General features: G+C 44.5%; 1 protein-coding gene across 5 annotated transcripts in view; it reads left to right on the top strand.

Annotated features, from left to right (window-relative positions):
- The window catches only part of LOC144121020 (lithocholate 6-beta-hydroxylase-like), a 74451-nt gene that overhangs the window by 28184 nt on the left and 27594 nt on the right, over positions 1-18673 (top strand). For 2 of the 5 annotated variants that reach the window (XM_077653926.1, XM_077653927.1), the window contains exon 15: positions 38-1756. The exons of 1 other annotated variant lie outside the window; for it this stretch is intronic. Coding sequence is in view for 2 of the 4 variants with exons in the window: in XM_077653925.1 (XP_077510051.1) it covers positions 6098-6150 (53 nt within the window). In the remaining 2 variants the exon portion in view is untranslated. Of the gene's footprint in view, positions 1-37; positions 1757-5751; positions 6151-14781; positions 15042-18673 lie in introns of those variants that run through there. 2 more of the 5 variants (XM_077653925.1, XM_077653923.1) reach the window with 2 other exon arrangements.

The raw sequence follows: 18673 nt of genomic DNA, 5'->3' as shown, positions 1-18673 counted from the left end.
CAATTTGATCACCCTCTTACTTTTCTACATTACGCAGGTGCTGTGTGCCTAGCCACCTACTTCGGAACAAGCGAACCGCCTTTGTGACGTATTCCTTGATATGCCAGCCGACTTCACGGGAGTGACTATTATTGGGCATGCTTGAAGCTGTCTCTTAATTTCCATGCTGCAACTCCGGAATTTGAACGGCGCTGCAGCGCCGAGTCGGTGGTTTTACTGCAGCATTGAGTCGGTGATTTTACTGTATTTCATAGGTATCATAGCGCTACATGTCTATTCCTAAAAGATTACAGTGTCATCATGAAAAGTATATCTTTCAGCAAGCGCTCTTCATTTTTTTTTTAACTTAAACGTTCAAGTAGAAATGAGATCCCCTGTTTGCATGGCGGCTCGAAAATTCACGGGTATTTTTCGGTGCTAAATCTTTGCTCTCTTTCTTTTTTTGCTGGTGTGTTCATCAATGAGACACCTGCGAGATAGCAGGAAAAAATACATGGGGGGCACGGGGTAACGTTTCTTTACAGATCTTGAAAATTTTATGTCTTACTGAATCAGTGCATAAAAATTGAACAGAATCCAAAGAAGTCGCTTTGAATCATTCAGCCTACTGGAAGAATTGAAAGGAGAAGGATATTACCAAAATAGAGGCCTATTTTGTAAACTCTGCGAATAAATTCCACAAAATTCGTCCAGCAGTGTTGCCTATTTTCACTAAAATTGAGGTTACGTCTTCGAAGACGTAAGCATGACGCAACTGCATCCTGTTTTGTATCTCCCATCCAAAGCAGTTCACCTGGTGACCCAGCCAAGCTAGCTTACAAACCTCTTAATACAACTTTTAATAGCAGTTATTACAGTATATTCGCGTGTATGGTCACACTGTTACGAACAACTCTAGGTAAACTGTGACAATGCTTAGGCGACACGTTCTGGCATTTCAAGGTTGCGATTTCAGTATGGCGGCAAATTCTCATTACAAAAACTAGATTTGAGCGTGACCCTTCCCTCGCTCATTTTCGTACTTGCGAATGTGCGCTCGAAGCAGTGGCTTCAGTTTCATCTGGAGCGCCTGTGGTATTTTGGTGGTGCGTTAACTTGCAGCTTGTAGCACGCATAATTCTTTTTTGACCAGGAATTACTGCACGGCCATTGAAGTAAAGTCACTTACTCGTTTCGTTTGCCAGTGTGCTTTGAGCACGCCACAATGAAGGCCCGCAATTCGCTTTTTTCCCGCCCATTAAAGGAAAAAAAAACCGTTTTCAGGAAGAAGTTTTTTTAGCCTTGGTCTCCGGAAAATATTTAAATGACCTGTGCTATGACCTTTTAAGTTTTCTTTATATTATTTTGTATTTCAGGTTGCGGTAATTCAAATTGTGGTGTCTACCAGTGTTTCTAGCGCAATTCAAACCTGTTTAGCGTGTAGTACATTAAGGTAACGGCGCGTAATGTCCAAAGATCGAAGTTGAGGTGTTCAGAAATAGTTGCTGTTTGGAGTGAATATTTGTTGTGATGACGTCACTTAAAAAATTTTGATGTTTCACCTTTTTGTAAGCTACTAACAATGCATTTCTTATGTGCCAAGACTTCGTATCTCTGCGTGTTGTTTTAGTCACAGTGAAAACAACTGCCGTAGGCGGGTAAATCGTTTTGTATCTAAAACGTTTGTGATTGTATTAACTTCTATTTTGATTTTGTGTTTTTCAAATTAATATGCGTTCCTGTAAATTCAAACAAACAATAAAAAACTGTATACTCATTCGCAAAGCTCTTGGTTTCGACTTTACTTTGTAGATGGTTGAACTGTTGCTAAGGGTTCGCTGTTTATCCAGAGAAAATGATTGGTGACCAACTCACTTCATTCCTTTAACCCTTTCTGGACCAAAAAATTGACGTACAGAGAGTAGCATGTGAAGGAAAAAGATTATTCTAAAAGGTCAGAAAATTTAAGTTCCGTCGGTTGTTTATAAGTTTTTTTGCATGATTTCAAATGGAATGAGCGGGGCTTAGTTTGGGCGAAATGCTTAGTTTTGTGATTTCTTTATAATGCCTCAGTTGTTAGCCACCGATCTTATTCAACTTTTTCTCATGGGAAATGTGAATAAGGTCGGATGCTTCATCTTTACGCACAAGTACCTTGCTTTCGGACATCGTGGCAAATTTCCATTCGTCTGTCTTTTTTTCCTCTTAATCGCTTCCGAAGGCAGCGCCTTGTTTTCTTTTTTATGTCCAATACTCGTTCTCAAAAATTGGAGTTTTTCTCTGCAGACCAAGCATCGAGGAGTCTGTTTTCTCCTTTCTGTACTTTGTGAGCAGATAATTGCGCTCACTGCGTCTTACGAAGCGAACCACTTTGTTCTTGACATCCGTTTTAGGAGTGCGCACCCAATGACATTTCTCAATGTCCACCACACTATCAATGCTTTGCCCGATACGGTCGCCTATATTGTTTGTCTCATCAAGTGGGTCGTTCCCATCCAAGACGCCCTTTATCTGGAGGTTGTTCAGGTGAAGGTATTGTTCGAGCTGTTCACATATTTGCCATAGCCTCATATTATCGCCTTTCAATTATGTGTTCTGCCTGAAAAATTCCTGCATCTCAAGCCTAAAGTTCTGGTTTCTGTTGCAATAGCTTTTACATCATTACATATGTCAGTGCAGTAGAATATATCATTCTTAAGCCCCCGAATACCATCTCAGAAATCGCACCTCAAATTCTCGACAGCTTGCGTCATCTCACGCAAGTGTGCTGCTTCCTATTGCTCTTTCCAGCAATTTTTCCCGTCATTGAACACGCAAGCACTGGTAGAACAAAGCACAGGTGGCCACTGTCGATGGTTCAGCAGCTGTGCAGTACAAACGTTCCCTGAATGTGTGGCACAAAGTTCCTCAGCTGCGAAAACAAAGAACGATGGGCTTTATATCCGTGCTGTATGTGTACCGCTACCTAACTGTGCAATGCAGATGAAGGGGTCTATTTTATATGATGCGTTGTCTTCGAGACGCTGCCCTAGTTCTCACGGGACCAGAATTTCGGCGCTGGCGCTCTTTCCAAAGCACGTGTGGCAACCTTGAGCGAAGCGAAAACGGGAAGTTGTCTTCAATAGAACGTCAAACCTCTAAATACGCTGATGCCATGCTCTTGAAACTCTGCGTTTTTATTGTATGTAGATAATTACATATAGCAGACACGTCTTGAAAAACTGCACGAAAAAGGAAAGCTTGTAAATAGGAGAAAACTTGTACACACCAGCACAGTGGCATATTTGACAAAGCATGAAGAAAGTAGTAATTATCTTTTCAATACATTTTTTTTACACAGGCGTGTGCATTTGTAGCGAGCAACTAGATTCGTTAGTTGTTCTGTGTGTTCTATTCGCGTATGTTGGCGTGCGGATTGTGCGTGTTATAGCCACATCAATTTCTGAATCTCAGTGTGGGCTTCCGCGAAAAACGTTTGCATGGTCGATGTTATTATTATTTTTTTTGCTAGTAAATACGCGTGCTGCTCCTGGCCTTGCGAAAAATATAAAACATGTTGATATTCGTAGCGGATACGGCAGTCTCTCTCCCGTGTGCCCCAGAGCTATAGCGTAATAGCTTTAATGGCGTTATACCATCGTCTGCCTAAGGATGACAAAGGATGTTAATCTTTAGAGCGATTAAGGCGTTCGTTTCACTGTCGTGACTGCGCGCAACTCTACCGCGATTACGATGTCTAGTGCCATCTGAGGAGCGAGTCACAGAAAAGGTGCCTTTTAGAGCGAGCTTTGACTTGTCGCAGGAGAAATTGTTATGTAAGCTGCATTGAATGATGTTTTCAGAATGACATCAGGTTCTTTAACTGCGTAGTTTATAAGATAGTACGAATCGTGCTTTACAGTGCTGAATATTGATTCAGCACGGCCATCTGAAACATTTCTTGAATGCATTTGAGGGATTAGCGTAGATGAGCCACCAAGAGAATATAATTTCTTTCTGCCACTTAATAAACTCTTCTGTTGGCACCAGCAATCACCCGAAAATTTTAAGCCAAACCCTTGGACACGCTCACTTCTCCAGTACCTAATAAAGGCAACGAAAAAACTAGAAAATAAAATTCTTCTCTTTCAAGCAGCCGTGAAATTTGTAATGACTAGGCGATAAATCCAAGGCCTGTGCACCACTCCTAGGAGCCAAGCTTAAAATTGTTGGCCTGGAACCTCCTAGCAAATGCGTAACGCGCATTAAAGAAAATTTTCCACCATTTTCGAGCCACTCACTCGGAAACGACATCTTTATCTTAATTACCGCAATCTTTACTTCGCTCAATTGCAAAAGAACCGTGTCATGAACTGTATTTCCGCAAAAATGTAGTGCTGGGTCAGAACTACATTTAACGGAGAGTCAGTGTGCTCAATTAACATTGAATATACAAAAGTAACGCAAACCTTAGGCTAATAAAAACGTATTGAGGAGCACGGAGTGCGGTTTGATTGTTAAGGCCGCAAGCGCTCACGTTTAGTGCTTTCCTTGCTCGAACGAGATACAAATGCGGCTCGTGGTAGAGTCACGCATGTCGCATCACTTTCTAGTGGTTGTGTTTAATAATACAGCGTGAAAAAAATTGGAGGACGCGAGAGCGTGTCGCAGAGTTGTCGATGACTACACGGAACGCCATCGCCCGTTCGACGCGACGCGTGGCCCGTTGGACAGTTTAAGGAAAGGACGCTTGGCTCACATATCTCGGCGGACACCCGAACCGGCCCGTAAGTGAAGGAAATTGAAATGAACAATTGCTTTTAAGGAAAGGCAACGACGCCTGCCTCACATTTCTCGCTGGACACCCGGATCGCGCAGTAAGGGAAGGGGAAATCGATCGATCGATAAATAAATCAACCAATCGCTCAATCAATCAGTCAATTAATTAATTAATTAATTAATCGGCCAATAAATTGGTCGATGATCAATCAATCTATTGATCAATGATGAATCTATCGATCAATCAATCAATCCATCCATCAATCGGTCAATCAATCAACCCATGCATTCATCATTCAATCCATCCATCAATCCTTAACGCCGTCGCGTTATAATCCCTTCCCTTACGGCGCGGTTCAGGTGTTCATCGAGATGCGCCATTTTTCGCTCACAGCCTAAAAGACGCCGATGCCGACGACACCGGCTTTTCTTAGGGTGCCTCGATGCCAGCGCCGCCGGGGTGGAGACAACTTCAGCGGTGCCGCCATATTGAATCACACGCGATTAGCGCGATAACGTTTGTAACGGCGCCGTTGAGGCTCTCACGTGCTTCAAAGTGCTTTAACTTGAACGGCCTTTTGCAGCGAGAGGTACACTGGGCTACCAGTCGAGCATTTCGCGGTACATGGGAGAGGTCAATTGTGATTCAATACGGCGGCGTCGCTTAAGTTGTCTCCACCCGGCGCTGGCATCGAGGCACCCTAGCTTTTCCGCGACACGAGCTCCTTAAGGCTATCGCGTTAAAAAAGCGCAAACTTCGGCGCGCTCATGTTTGCCAGCGAACACACCGGCGAGTGCGCGATGGCCTGAAAAGCGTGCCGTGCGCAGCGCGCACAGCCGGCGAACAGAATAATCGAGGAGGAAAACGCGGGAGTGGAGGAGAGTGTCGCTACCATCGCAACTTTCAATATGAACCCGTTGTTCTTTTCCTTTTCCTTTTCTGTATTATCTCTTGATACTTTGCTCTCCAGACTGCTAGTTGGCGCCGCGATGCAGCTGGTCGCGTCGCGCTGTAGGGCCCTCTCCCTTTGGCCAAGGGCGCATTGCGTTAAGAGCATGGCTTCCGCTGCGCGGGCACGCGGAGTGTGCGGAGCTTCATCCGTCGCTTTCAGAAACTTTAGATCGAGCCTCTGCGGGTGCTCCTGCTTAAGTCAGTGCGCTCTTGGTTGATCGTAGCAGCATACACTTCGATCGGTGGGGCTGATCGCTTCCACGTATTTGTGCGACGGAAACGGCTCTGCGGATAACGACGATGTACTGACTTCCTGAGCAAAAGTTTGGCTGTTGGGACGACATAGGAAAGGGACAGCGTCCAGGAGCTTTTCATCACTACGGAGCCCTGCTTTGGCTACAGAAGACCATGCTGCACGTAACCGTCACGCTTGTGGTCCTTCTGGCATCACTTCTATTTTGGTACGTAACTTATGCATGGCCTGTTTATGTTCTTTTCTTGCCTCGAAGCGAACGGATCTGTCCAGCATGATGTTCTCTCGGGGACAAAAGTGGTATACTCCACGCAGCGGGAGACGGAGCAACGGAAAAACAAGGGTGCCTCGATGCTAGGAGAAACTAGTGTTCCTGTATATGCTCCCCGCATGCTCCCGGCGGGAGCATATACAGGAACACTAGGAAAAACTGCATCGTAACGCCATCTACAGGCGGCATCTGGCATCGAGACAGCCAATGGGAACCCTTTGTAATCTGCAGACATGTCGCTTGACTCGTTTCAATGTTTCATGCATGAGCTCGCCAAAGTGCCGAGCGGCGCCGTTTGTGCCGGCTGTGAAGCCATATCTGGAACGCTCGTGAAAAAAAAAGGAAAACTTGATAAGAGAGCCACCAGATTGCTACTGCTGCGGCGCCGCTTGACACTTTTGCGAGCTCATGCACGAAAGATTGAAACGAGCCAAGTGACGTGCCTGCAGTTAATAAAGGGCTCCCATTGGCTGCCTCGATCTCAGATGCCGCCTGTATATGGCGTTGCGATGCATTTTTATGTAGTCACTGGAAGGGGACAAGTAACGCTACCATTGCCGCCGACCCGCCGCCATATTTGGTGCAGCGTCGCTGAAGCGACGGCCGCGCGCTGTGCATTTTATACAGAATAAATTAGTTTTTGTGAATTGTGCGTGTTTTTAGAGCAGTGAATGAAGCATACCGCTATTCACTTGCTGATTAGGTGGAAAAATTCTGTAATTATTAAGGTGGCAGCCTTTCTAGGCTCATGGAACAAATATTGTCCGCGGCTGTGTGACCGGATGTGTCACTCGTATTACACTGAAGGCATGTGAGGAGAGAAATTTGACCTTAGCCGATTTGCACCAAAATCGTTTTCCAGCCTAATTCGACTGCGGCGAACACAATGGCGACCTCCAAATTTGGCCCCGACCAGTCCCAAATTTGGCCCACCCACACTGAAATTTGACCTCAGCCGATTTACCCCGCCGCGGTGGCTCAGTGGTTAGGGCGCTCGACTACTGATCCGGAGTTCCCGGTTTCAAACCCGACCGCGGCGGCTGCGTTTTTATGGAGGAAAAACGCTAAGGCGCCCGTGTGCTGTGCGATGTCAATGCACGTTAAAGATCCCCAGGTGGTCGAAATTATGCCGGAGCCCTCCACTACGGCACCTATTTCTCTTTCTTCTTTCACTCCCTCCTTCATCCCTTCCCTTACGGCGCGGTTCAGGTGTCCAATGATATATGAGACAGATACTGCGCCATTTCCTTTCCCCCCAAAAAACCAATTATTACCTCAGCCGATTTGCACCGAAATTGTTGTCCAGCGTAATTCGACTGCGGCGAACACTATGGCGACCTCCAAATTTGGCCCAGACGACTCCCATATTTTGCCTAGTCACCCCTGAAATTTGACCTCGGCCGATTTGGACCAAAGTCGATGTCCAACCTATTTCGACTGCGGCGAACACTATGGTGACCTCCCAATTTGCCCCGGACCAATCCCAAATTTTGCCCACCCACCCCTGAAATTTGACCTCGACCGATTTGGACCAAAATCGATGTGCAGCCTTATTCGACTTCGGAAGACGCGATGGTGACCTCCAAATTTGGCCTGGGCCACTAAAAGAATCACAAACAACGCATAGGAAGGCACAAATGCTTTGCGCATTATCGATACCCGGCGGTTGCTGCACCCAAAAGCGCAGCACCTAGGCATTCTTCGATGTCTTTATGCAGGCATCGAATCGGGAGCGCGCTCCGGCGCGGCGGCGAGAGAAAACGAATGCGGTACTTTTCCCGTTCCAGTGACTTTAGTTCTCTGTTGATCCGGCTCCCGCTCCGTGAAGTATACCACTTTTGTCCCCGATAGTGCGTATTTTCCACAGTTAAAGAAGCGCCGGGTGTTTCTGATTTTGATTTTCTTTTTCAACGGCTCGACCTGGAGTATTTCACGGTTCTAACATTAAATGTCGCTGCTTTTTGCTTATCAACAGTTAGAGAACTTTCACTTGCTTAAAAGGAATAAAGCAAAACATGATATCCCTAATCGTATTTAAACGGAAGTTGCACATAGCGAATTAATGTTCAGCTGCACCAAAATAGTGAACTTCCTACAGTTGTGGGCATGGGAAGATTGGACAAGATCGAAGGGCGCAATGCCACTCTTTGTACTCGGGGTCATCTAAAGCTGTCAGGCCAAAGTAGCTTTTTTCGAGAAAGGACGTTTGTTAACAGTCATGTCAACTAACACTAATATGTTTTACGCATTCATATTTGAACAGCGCAATAAAACAACGGGACACAACGAAGAAAGGACACCACAAGCCCAGTTCGCAGATTTAATGAATGTAATTTCTAGCAGCGCTTGTGGTGTCCTTTCTTCGTTGTGTCCCGTTGTTTTATTGCGCGGTTCAAATATGAATCAATACCAACTCGCCCAGTTCGCAGCTTTAATGAATGTATTACGCATATTCTTATTCACATACAAACGTAAGAATCTTAATGTTTCAAGGCCGCTTTCAAAAGAAAACACCAAATTCAGTAAGCAAACCTCTCGGCCACCACTTAAGCAACAGGCGTCGAAAATGCTTTTAGTCGAAGGCATTCTAGCTTCAGATAAAAGCCATTCTGGCATGGAGCATATTCTCAAAAATTTCCTGTTGTGCAGCGAATTTGGTTGTGTCACCGTCAAGGGGGAACAAAGCAGTGCGAATATTCAGTATTTCATCCGGTTACACGAAATAAAAAAAAAAGAAAAAAAATCCCCTCGCATATTTGGACCGGTGACTCATGAAAATTTCGCGCTCTATGTCAGTCTTGTAGAAATGGAACGGAGTCGCCATGTCTGAACATAGTATACGAAGTCCTAGTAGGAAGAGAAGAGACGCGGAAGTCGCCTGGGAGATCTTTAACTGAGCATAAATTAAAGAATTGCGGCATGCTGCATGTTCCGGCAGTTGAGTGGGCCTCGGAGACAAAGGTGGCGATGGTATACGAGACATATGAGAATATCTTAGCCTTAAAGGCGAGGAATAATTTCTTGAAAGCTAAGGAGTAGGACGCAAAAGCAACAAAGTGGTTTTTGTTCACTTGATCGAAATATGAAAAGTGAAGTGGCTATTATGGTTGAAGCACAATAATTTGGCAACTGCTTAATTGTGAATTCGGTAAGTGACACGCAACTTGAGTCCGCGGGAAAAACCGGTCGACCAATGCAATTCGTGACAATGAACCTGAAGTAGCAAAATTAACGGCCATAGCGGCATTATTTATTTAATGCTAACAAGCTTGATTAATGTTCTGCAAGAAGGAAATATGCTGAAATTTCCAAAGTCCAGCGCTGTATAGCAAACCAGGAATAGCCTAGTTTTATTGTTGCAGCTTAATCCTTAATGTATTCCGCGCAGTTGACTTAGGAGAGGTTTCAAACATAACGCATATCATATCATCATAACGCTTCTGCGTTAGTTGCTGGAATGGTATATTTAGTTAGCATAGCCGCAGTTGTTAGCAGCACCCGGAGTCTTTTGCTGCTCTGGTGGCTACTGTTTATGAACATCACTTTAAAAATATCTTTCCGGAATCATGCATCTCACACTGAATTTGTACGCTCAATAACTTTCTTGCAGAAACTTTTCGCGCATCTCCAGGCTTCTTCAGTGGTCAAATGTAAACACTGGTTCGTTCATAAGTAGGTGCGAAACTTCGCAACGATCTTTTAAACGTTTGACTCATTCGATTTGGCACGCTCGCTGAGACAGTCAAAACTTCATTTACAATACAAAGAACTTCATTTTAAAGCTGCCCTCATAACACGTTCATCCGAAGGATCCGTCTCCGTGGTTTCTTTTCTTTATTTTTATTTCGTTTCTGCTGACTGAGTCATGGTGCGCAAGCGGACGAGCGCGCTCGTATACATAACTCAACGCCTACACGCCAAGCTGGCACTCAATAAAGGCACGGCGTTACTTTTCTGGCTCTTCCATGTTTTTCTAAGGAGGCTCCCCTCTTTCACGGAGTTTAACCCAAGCGGCGGCTGCATAGACCTGGCGTAGGCGCAAGGTCGCAGCCCGCGCATAACACCGACACCATGTGCGTCGAATGTGCTAAGACGCCGGAATGCAGTGCGGCCCTTGTCGCACCGCTGGAGTCAGACGACATGTTACTTTCTTTTTTTATAGCTCTTGCTACGCAATTTCTCTTAGCTCCTTAACTCAGGTCTTCATACAGAGCTGTTTTCTTGTACTTTTTTTTTCTGTGTGCCCACGTCACAGAGATGGATGTTTAGAAACTTGGCCGAATCTCCAACCTGTTTATATTCTTAAACTACGGACTCCTTGCGCTTTCATTGCACTTAACGCACTTTCGATTCCATCACTTAATAAAGAAGTCACAGCAAAAGGAGGCGAACTTACTAAACGCTTGTCGCACAACAAGCAGCGCTGTAGGTGTGATCTGTTACTGCCCTGTCGCGCCGTTTGGCAGTGGGACAGGCCAAGTGGCTGTGGTCAACGGGAAATGCAGCACTGAGCGTGCAAGTCTGACCGCTCTTTTCGTTGTCCCTTTACACTCTTACGTGCCTGTTACATGCGGTGTGTAAGTCCTCGTCGTCCAATACGGACTGTCAAGTGCTAAATACACATTGTTCTTCTTATTATTCTTGAGAACTGATTTTTCATGACAAGCAGCTGATAGCCAGGGGCCTACCGGTGTGTTTGGGTGTTCTTCAGGCGATTACTAGCTTTCTGGTTATTGAAAAGGCACAGCATACTGCATTTCAAGTGTAGCGAACAACTGAGACTTGCCGGCAAATTTCAGTCGACTGTTTCAGCAGCAAGGCATATGCAGCAAACCATGAAGGAGGCGCCTGCTGCTGGACAAAAATATTAAAAGCTAGAAAGCTAAAACACCGCCACGCTGCACATCGATGCCCGTGCTCCTCGCGTGCAACCTGGCTGTTTTCCGGTTGCCCTTGGTGCTAGGATTTTCGTGGATTAAACCGTTAGGACTCTTTTTGTACGTCCCTTCCTCCATCTTGTAAAGGTGCCGGGTACGAAGCTACTTTCACACCTGTTAAGTTTCCGCTCTACCGCAACACCATGAAACCCAAATTCAAAAGTGTTTCTAGAACATAGTGAACTTCCTCCCATCTACTATGGTTTCTTTTGACCCCTACGATCAAGCTGTCTGCCGAAGGGATAATTAGAAAATGCGACGTGATGGCACTTGCTGTTCAGGAGCTAACACTGTAGCAAATATACAGGTGGTATACCGATGATGTTCATGCTCAATTACTGGAAATTCATCGACGTCTTTATAAGTACCTTCCAGAAAGAATGAACGACAAGCATTTAAACTGACTCACGCAACAGCGTCAGTGAGAGCTGGAATTCGTGCTATTTATTTGAAACAACAGTTCGCAGCAGAAGTATGAGATACTCGTATGTGGATAATCTTCAGCGACTCACAGGACACAGTGAAGTCCCTCGAAAGCGCGAGATAGATATTGTAGAAGATAGGCGGATGTACGAAACACTAAGAGAATTCCCCAAGGCTACAAACGAACAGCATGTCGTAGTCTTCTGGTCGATACACCATCGTTGCCTTATTCCTGGAAACAGCGATGCAGATGCAGCGTCTAGGTAAGCCAGTGCCAATGTACTTCACCTTCTTTTCTTCCACTCCAAGGAAGTAATGTGCTCAGTTCATTAAAGACCGTGTAAGTTGGTGTGAGCAGAAACAACTAGTTCGAGGAAGACTATAGAAGTTACGACATTTACCGCATCAATCCACTCTCACGGCTTACAATTCCGCTATCACTTAACCGGAGTTTGGAAACTCTCATTCAACGCTTGATAAATTGCCCTTGATAAATTGCCTTTCAGTCAGCTAAAGCTGTTAGGTCAATGGCTGACACGTGGCTTACAAAAACGGGCAATTATAGCGCTGAAATCTTTTCTAGACGACCGTGGATTCTTTGGATTAACTAGAAGCTGCTTAATTTTCTAGACGTTATTTCCAACTTGACTGACCGATTCTATTTTATGCTGTCTATTGATGGCAAACAGTTTTGTGTATTATCATTATGTGCCGGAGATATTATGGCCTTACAGTTGCATCGTTATGTCCTGACGTATTGTTTAGTGTTCACTCATTGTAGTGTCACATTATTTATCATTCTATAGCGATTATGACATGTATAGTTTGTTTTGCATTTCAGTCATCAGCATTTATAGCGTGTGCATCTCATTACCACTACTGCGTATGTTGTGCTGTAGCTGTGTTTTTCTGCCTATTGTGCCACCATTTCCAGTGCGATTTATTTCTTTTTTTGTGGAAAGGAGTAGCCGGCGCTGGTTTCAGTGACCAGCTTCTCCCTTTATAATCATTATAAAACAAAAACCATATTTTTGGCTATTTCTATGAGTTACGTGAACTGAAAAGGTTGCTTTTCCTGCAAGATTCTCGAAAGCGCGTGTAATTTGCGCGACGTAGTCAAAATTTGTTGTATTACAGCGGCGAGGGTAATCGCGTTTTCAAATTCTAAAAACTGATATGGATATTACCATCGGCTGCCCGCCTCTCAATAATTAAGGAGCCGAACAGTATAGTTCAAAAGTTCACTATTTAATATTAGGTAACCAGCCTGCTAGTTAGCACGTCTTAGCTGTGTTTGGATGTACTAAAATGCTATGCAGAAAAAAGCTTTCTTGTAAATCAAAAAGCCTTTTAAAAATGTGTGAAGGTTTAGGTGAATCACCATGAATATCCAGTTGATTTCCTTCAACTCGCCTCAGAAGGCTCTGAAGGATAGGTCTTGATATCAGACACCCGCGTGAAGAAAAGACCCCCGCATCCAGATAATTGCGCTCACTACGTCTTACGAAGCGAACCACTTTGTTCTTGACATCCATTTTAGGAGTGCGCACCCAATGGCATTTCTCAATGTCCGCCACACTATCAATGCTTTTCCCGACACTGTCGCCTATATGTTTGTCGCTTCAAGTGGGTCGTTCGCAACCAAGACGCCCTTTATCTGGAGGTTGTTCAGGCGAAGGTATTGTTCGAGCTGTTCACATATTTGGCATAGCCTCATGTTATCGTCTTTCAATTATGTGTTCTGCCTTAACAATTCCTGCATTTCAAGCCTAAAGTTCTGGTTTCTGTTGCAGTAGCTTTTACATCATTACATATGTCAGTGCAATAGAATATATCATTCTTAAGCCCCCGAATACCATCTCAGAAATCGCACCACAAATTCTCGACAGCTTGCGTCATCTCACGCAAGTGTGCTGCTTCCTATTGCTCCTTCCAGCATTTTTTCCCGTCATTGCACACGCAAGCACTGGTACAAAACAGCACAGGTGGCCACTGTAGATGGTTCAGCAGCTGTGCAATACAAACGTTCACGGAATGTATGGCACAAACTTCCTCACCTGCGAAAACAAAGAACGATGGGCTTTAGATCCGTGCTTAATGTGCACCGCAACCGAACTGTGCAATTCAGATGAAGGGTTCTATTTTATATGATGCGTTGTCTTCGAGACGCAGCCCTAGTTCTCACGGGACCAGAATTTCGGCGCTGGCACTCTTTCCAAAGCACTTGTGGCAACCTTGAGAGAAGCGAAAATGGGAAATTGTCTTCAATAGAACGTCAAAAATCTAAATACGCTGATGCCATGCTCTTGAAACTGCGTTTTATTGTATGCAGATAATTACATATAGCAGCCACGACTTGAAAAATTGCACGGGGAAGGAAAGCTTGTGAATAGAAGACAGCTTCTACACACCAGCACAGTGGCATATTTGACAAAACATGGAGAAAGTAGTTGCGTTTTCAATACAGCCCCGCCGCGGTGGCTCAGTGGTTAGGGCGCTCGACTACTGATCCGGAGTTCCCGGGTTCGAACCCGACCGCGGCGGCTGCGTTTTTATGGAGGAAAAACGCTAAGGCGCCCGTGTGCTGTGCGATGTCAGTGCACGTTAAAGATCCCCAGGTGGTCGAAATTATTCCGGAGCCCTCCACTACGGCCCCTATTCTTCCTTTCTTCTTTCACTCCCTCCTATATCCCTTCCCTTACGGCGCGGTTCAGGTGTCCAAAGATATATGAGACAGATACTGCGCCATTTCCTTTCCCCAAAAAACCAATTATTATTATTATTATTATTTCAATACACTTTTTTACACGGGCGTGTAAATTTGTAGCGAGCAACTAGATTCGTAACTCTGGCGGTAATCCTGCAGGTTACGTAGTTTCTTCATACTTGAATCATAACCTGCGTCACAGCCCTCGTCCTGTCTTCTGTATTATTGCTGTGCTCCGTGTAGTTTTGTGAGCTGATGATTGCGAGGAAGAAGATTGCTCTGCTGCCCGCTTGCGCGTGTCCGTGCGACGCGGCCGACTGATAGACGTCCCGTCCGGTTCTTATCCCTTTCCTTATCTGTTTTCTCTCTTCCAACTTTGCACTGTGAATCCCAGCCACTCAGTGGTGGTGCGATGCACCTGGTCGTGTCACGCCGAAGGGCCCTCTTCCTTTGTGCAAAGACGCATTGTTTCACCCATCAATTTCAGGGGATCCTTCGCTACTTATCGCGCTCTTTGCTGAGTGTCGTGCCGTACACTTAATTGGATGTGGCGTTTCGCGCCCGCGTATTTGTGCGAGGGAAACGGCACTCTGGATAAAGACGATTTACTGCTTATAGAGCCAACAGCTTGGATGTTCTGACTAGAGAAAGGGACAATCACCACCTGCTTTTTCTCGGCACGGAGTCCGCATTTGACAAGCGAAGACTATGTTGCACGTTGTCTTCACGCTTCTCATACTCCTGGCATCACTTTTATTTTGGTACGTAGCGTTGCATTTTCGGTTTATTTTGCGTCGTTCTTGCCTGAAGGCGAATGTATACGTATCCAGTTTGACTTGTGTATTTTGTCGTAGTTATAGAAGCGGAAAGCAGTTCTGATTTCGGCTTTGCGTTTTTGCCGCTGGATCTTGAGCTCTTTATAGCCGTAAACATTAAATGTAGCGGCTTTCTAATTCTAATATTGAGAGAACTTTAACTCCCATAAGACTGATAAAGCAAAACAAGGTGCCCTAATTCCGCATTTTGGCAGAATATCTACTTAGAGAGTTAAAGTTCATATGCAGCAAAGCAGTCGACAGTCTCCACAGGTGGTCATGTGCAGACTGGACTTCAGCGTAGAGCTCAACGGTGTTCTTTGCTTGCTCTCGGGGCTAACGAAAGTTTGCAAGGCATTGTAATTTCTTGCAGCTAAAGAGTTTGAAAACATTCCTGTGAACTCGCATTTATTTGTATTACGCATCTCTTCATTAAAGAAAAATTGTAACAATCTTTCTGGTTCGAGGTGGTTGAAAAAGAAAGGTCAAGTTCATTCACTAAACCTTTTACCCGTCACAGTAAGCAACAGGCGTCGTAATGTGTTCAGCCCATCGTTCAAGGTACTCTGGCTTGAAACAAATGCCATTCTGGCATAGTGGGTACGCTTAGAAATTTTTTGTTGTGGAGTAAATTCAGTGAAAGTGCCACCATCAATGGAGGAAGAAAACGATGGGAAGATTTTGTAGTTCTTTCTGTCGCACGAAAGCAAAGGGCTAAAAGATCCGCGTGCGTATTTGCAGCGGTGGCTCATATATTATCTCGCACTTTAATTCAGCCATGCAGAAACGAACTGGAGGCTCCACATCCAAACGAAACCTTCTAACCTAAGCTGGAAAGGTCATGTCAAATTTATCATCCGCAAAGCTAACCGCATGCTACGATACTCAATACGCAACTTTCATGCAGCCTCTGCTGACACTAAGCTTCTCTTTTATAAAAAACTTGTTCATTCACAACTCCAGTATGGATCGTCAATTTGGAACCCAGGTATTAAAGTTTTGATTAACCAGATCAAAATAATTCAAAACAATGCAGCTCGCTTCCTCTTCTCTAACTTTCATTGCAAATCCAGCATATCTACAATGAAATCTAACCTAAACCTCTTATCACTGGCATCCCATCGTAACTTCGCACGGCTATCTTTGTTTCATACGATCTTTTACCACGATATCCTGCACGATGAGTTGCTGATTCCAGCTTCATATGTGTCGTCACGTTTAGACCACATTCACAAAGTTGGCACATTTATATGACATTTATATGACATTTATATAAGACATTTTACGATTCATTCCTTCCCGGCACATCAGTATAGACTGGAATCGCCTTCCCTCCTCTGTTGCAATGATCACCCAGCCTTGATTATTTCAGTCTGCCATACACAATATATAGTTACTAGGAAGTTTTGTTACTGTATAACGGATCACCTTCCTTGTTTGTTTCATTTGTATTTTGCTGCTCTATGTGTACTCTGACATGTGAAATTACAAATAGAAACTGTCTATTAGGTTGTAATCATTCATCCTGCCGTATGCACGCACGCTTAAGACTGTTACACTTATATTGCAGACATTCACATTATTTGTTACTTCTATTGTAAAATTCTTGCTGTGTTTATCGATATCGTTGTATTAGCCCACTCCCCCTCTGTAATGTTTCCACCTTGAGGGTATCCATAAATAAACACCAGAGTTGAACGAAGTATACACTAGCGCGAAGAGAACAAGCGCTGAAATCAGCCAAGAAATATTTAGCTGAGCATAAACTCAACGATTCCGGCCTACCGAGTGCTTAGTGATCCGAGCAGAAATGAAATGAATTTGAATGGGCCTCGCAGAAAAGAATGCCGAGGGTAAAGAAAAAACACCAGAATGTCACGGTTCAATCTATTACGCGACTTCTTTAACGGCCTTAACGGCTTTTTAATTTAAAGCTGATGAATAATTTCCTGAAAGCTCAAAAAATAAAGTAAAACGCAAGTGAGCCGTAATTGTTCAATTCATCGAAATTTTAAAGGTGCATCGGTTGTTTCAAACATAATAATGTTGCAGCTGCCACAGGTATTCGGCATGCCGCACGTATGTTGAACTGGGGCAGAAAATAAAAAAAAGGCCAATCCAAGTCGCGAATATGAATGTGGAGTAGTAGAATTAGCATTGGTAGAAACATTTGTTATGTTCTACTAACCAGCCTAATGAAAACTAAACATTTTGACAGATTTGACTGCCTGGTTGGGTTTGAATACTTATAATAAACTCTAGCATATCTGCAACCAAAACCTTTAAATCGAAACCCAATGTTTCGGAGCCGGCTCCATAACGTTGGCTTTTAAATAAAAGATTTCGGTTGAAGGTGTGTTAGAGTTTATTATAACTAGCCTAATGCTCTCATTTAATTAAAAATATTCCAGACTGCTTCCAGATATGCTGAAAGTTTCAATTATAAGGTCCTGCGCATGTAAGGAAACTGGGAATTGTCTAAATTTTATATCCGTAGTCAATTCTCAGTTTTGCTCGCATTTACCCAGGGAGAGATTTCGAACATCGCGCATGTTATAACGCTCCTCTGTGGGCCGCTGCAATGGAATATCTAGTTAGCGCAGCCCCAGTTGCTACCAGCGCGCGTAGTCTTCTGCTGCTGTGATCTTGAGAGCTCAAAACCAAACCTAACCTTTAAAAAAACTTTTGAAAAGTCGTTCTTGCCATGCTTACTTCTTAAGCTCAATAACATTCTCGCGGAAACTTTTCTCGAATCTCCACCATTCTTCAGTGGTCCAATGTAAACAATGATTCATTCACGAGTGGGCGTGAAGCCTCGCAACGATCATTTTGGCGACTGGCTTATGACGTTTGGGATGACGTTTCGGCTGCCCCACGGGAGCCGAAACGTCATCCTATCTTTTCTTTTGGTCAGCGCCTTCTTCGTTCGTCCTGGCTTATTCTACTTGGGTCTCTCGTCGAGGCAGTCGAAACGCAAAAGACATCTAAAGATAGAATCCGCCTCCAAGCTTTCTTTCTTTTATTTTTTATTTCCTTTCTTCTGACTGAGTCACGCTGCGCAAGAGGACGGGCGCGCTCGTATCTCGTGTACATAAACACTCAACGCCTATATGTGTCCCGGCTGGCACCCAGTACAAGTACCACGTTTCTTCTCTGGCTCTTCCATGTTTTGCTAAGCAGGCTCCCCTCTTTCAACGAGTCTAACCCAAGCGGCAGCTGCAGAAAGCGGGTGCAGGCGCAAGGGCGCAGCCCACGCATGACGCCGTTGCCATGTGCGTCGAACCCGCTAAGACGCAGGAATGCAGTGCTGCCGTTATCGTACCGCTAGAGTCGGACGACGTGCTGGTTTCTTGTTTATAGGCCTTGCTGAACTATTTATCTTAGCTGCTTAACTCAGTTCTTAACACACCGCTGTATTCTTGCACTTTCTTCTGTTTGCCCAGATTATGGAGAGGAATGTTCTCAAACTTGGGTGAACACTCCGTCTTATTTATATGGTACATTTAGTACCACGTACTTCCGGCGTTTTCACTCCACCTGAGGCACTTTCGATTCCATCTCTTAATAAGGAACTCGGA

The sequence above is a fragment of the Amblyomma americanum genome, chromosome 2 (assembly GCF_052857255.1).
Source record: "Amblyomma americanum isolate KBUSLIRL-KWMA chromosome 2, ASM5285725v1, whole genome shotgun sequence".
NCBI lineage: Eukaryota > Metazoa > Arthropoda > Arachnida > Ixodida > Ixodidae > Amblyomma > Amblyomma americanum.
This window is presented reverse-complemented; position numbering and strand designations above follow the sequence as displayed.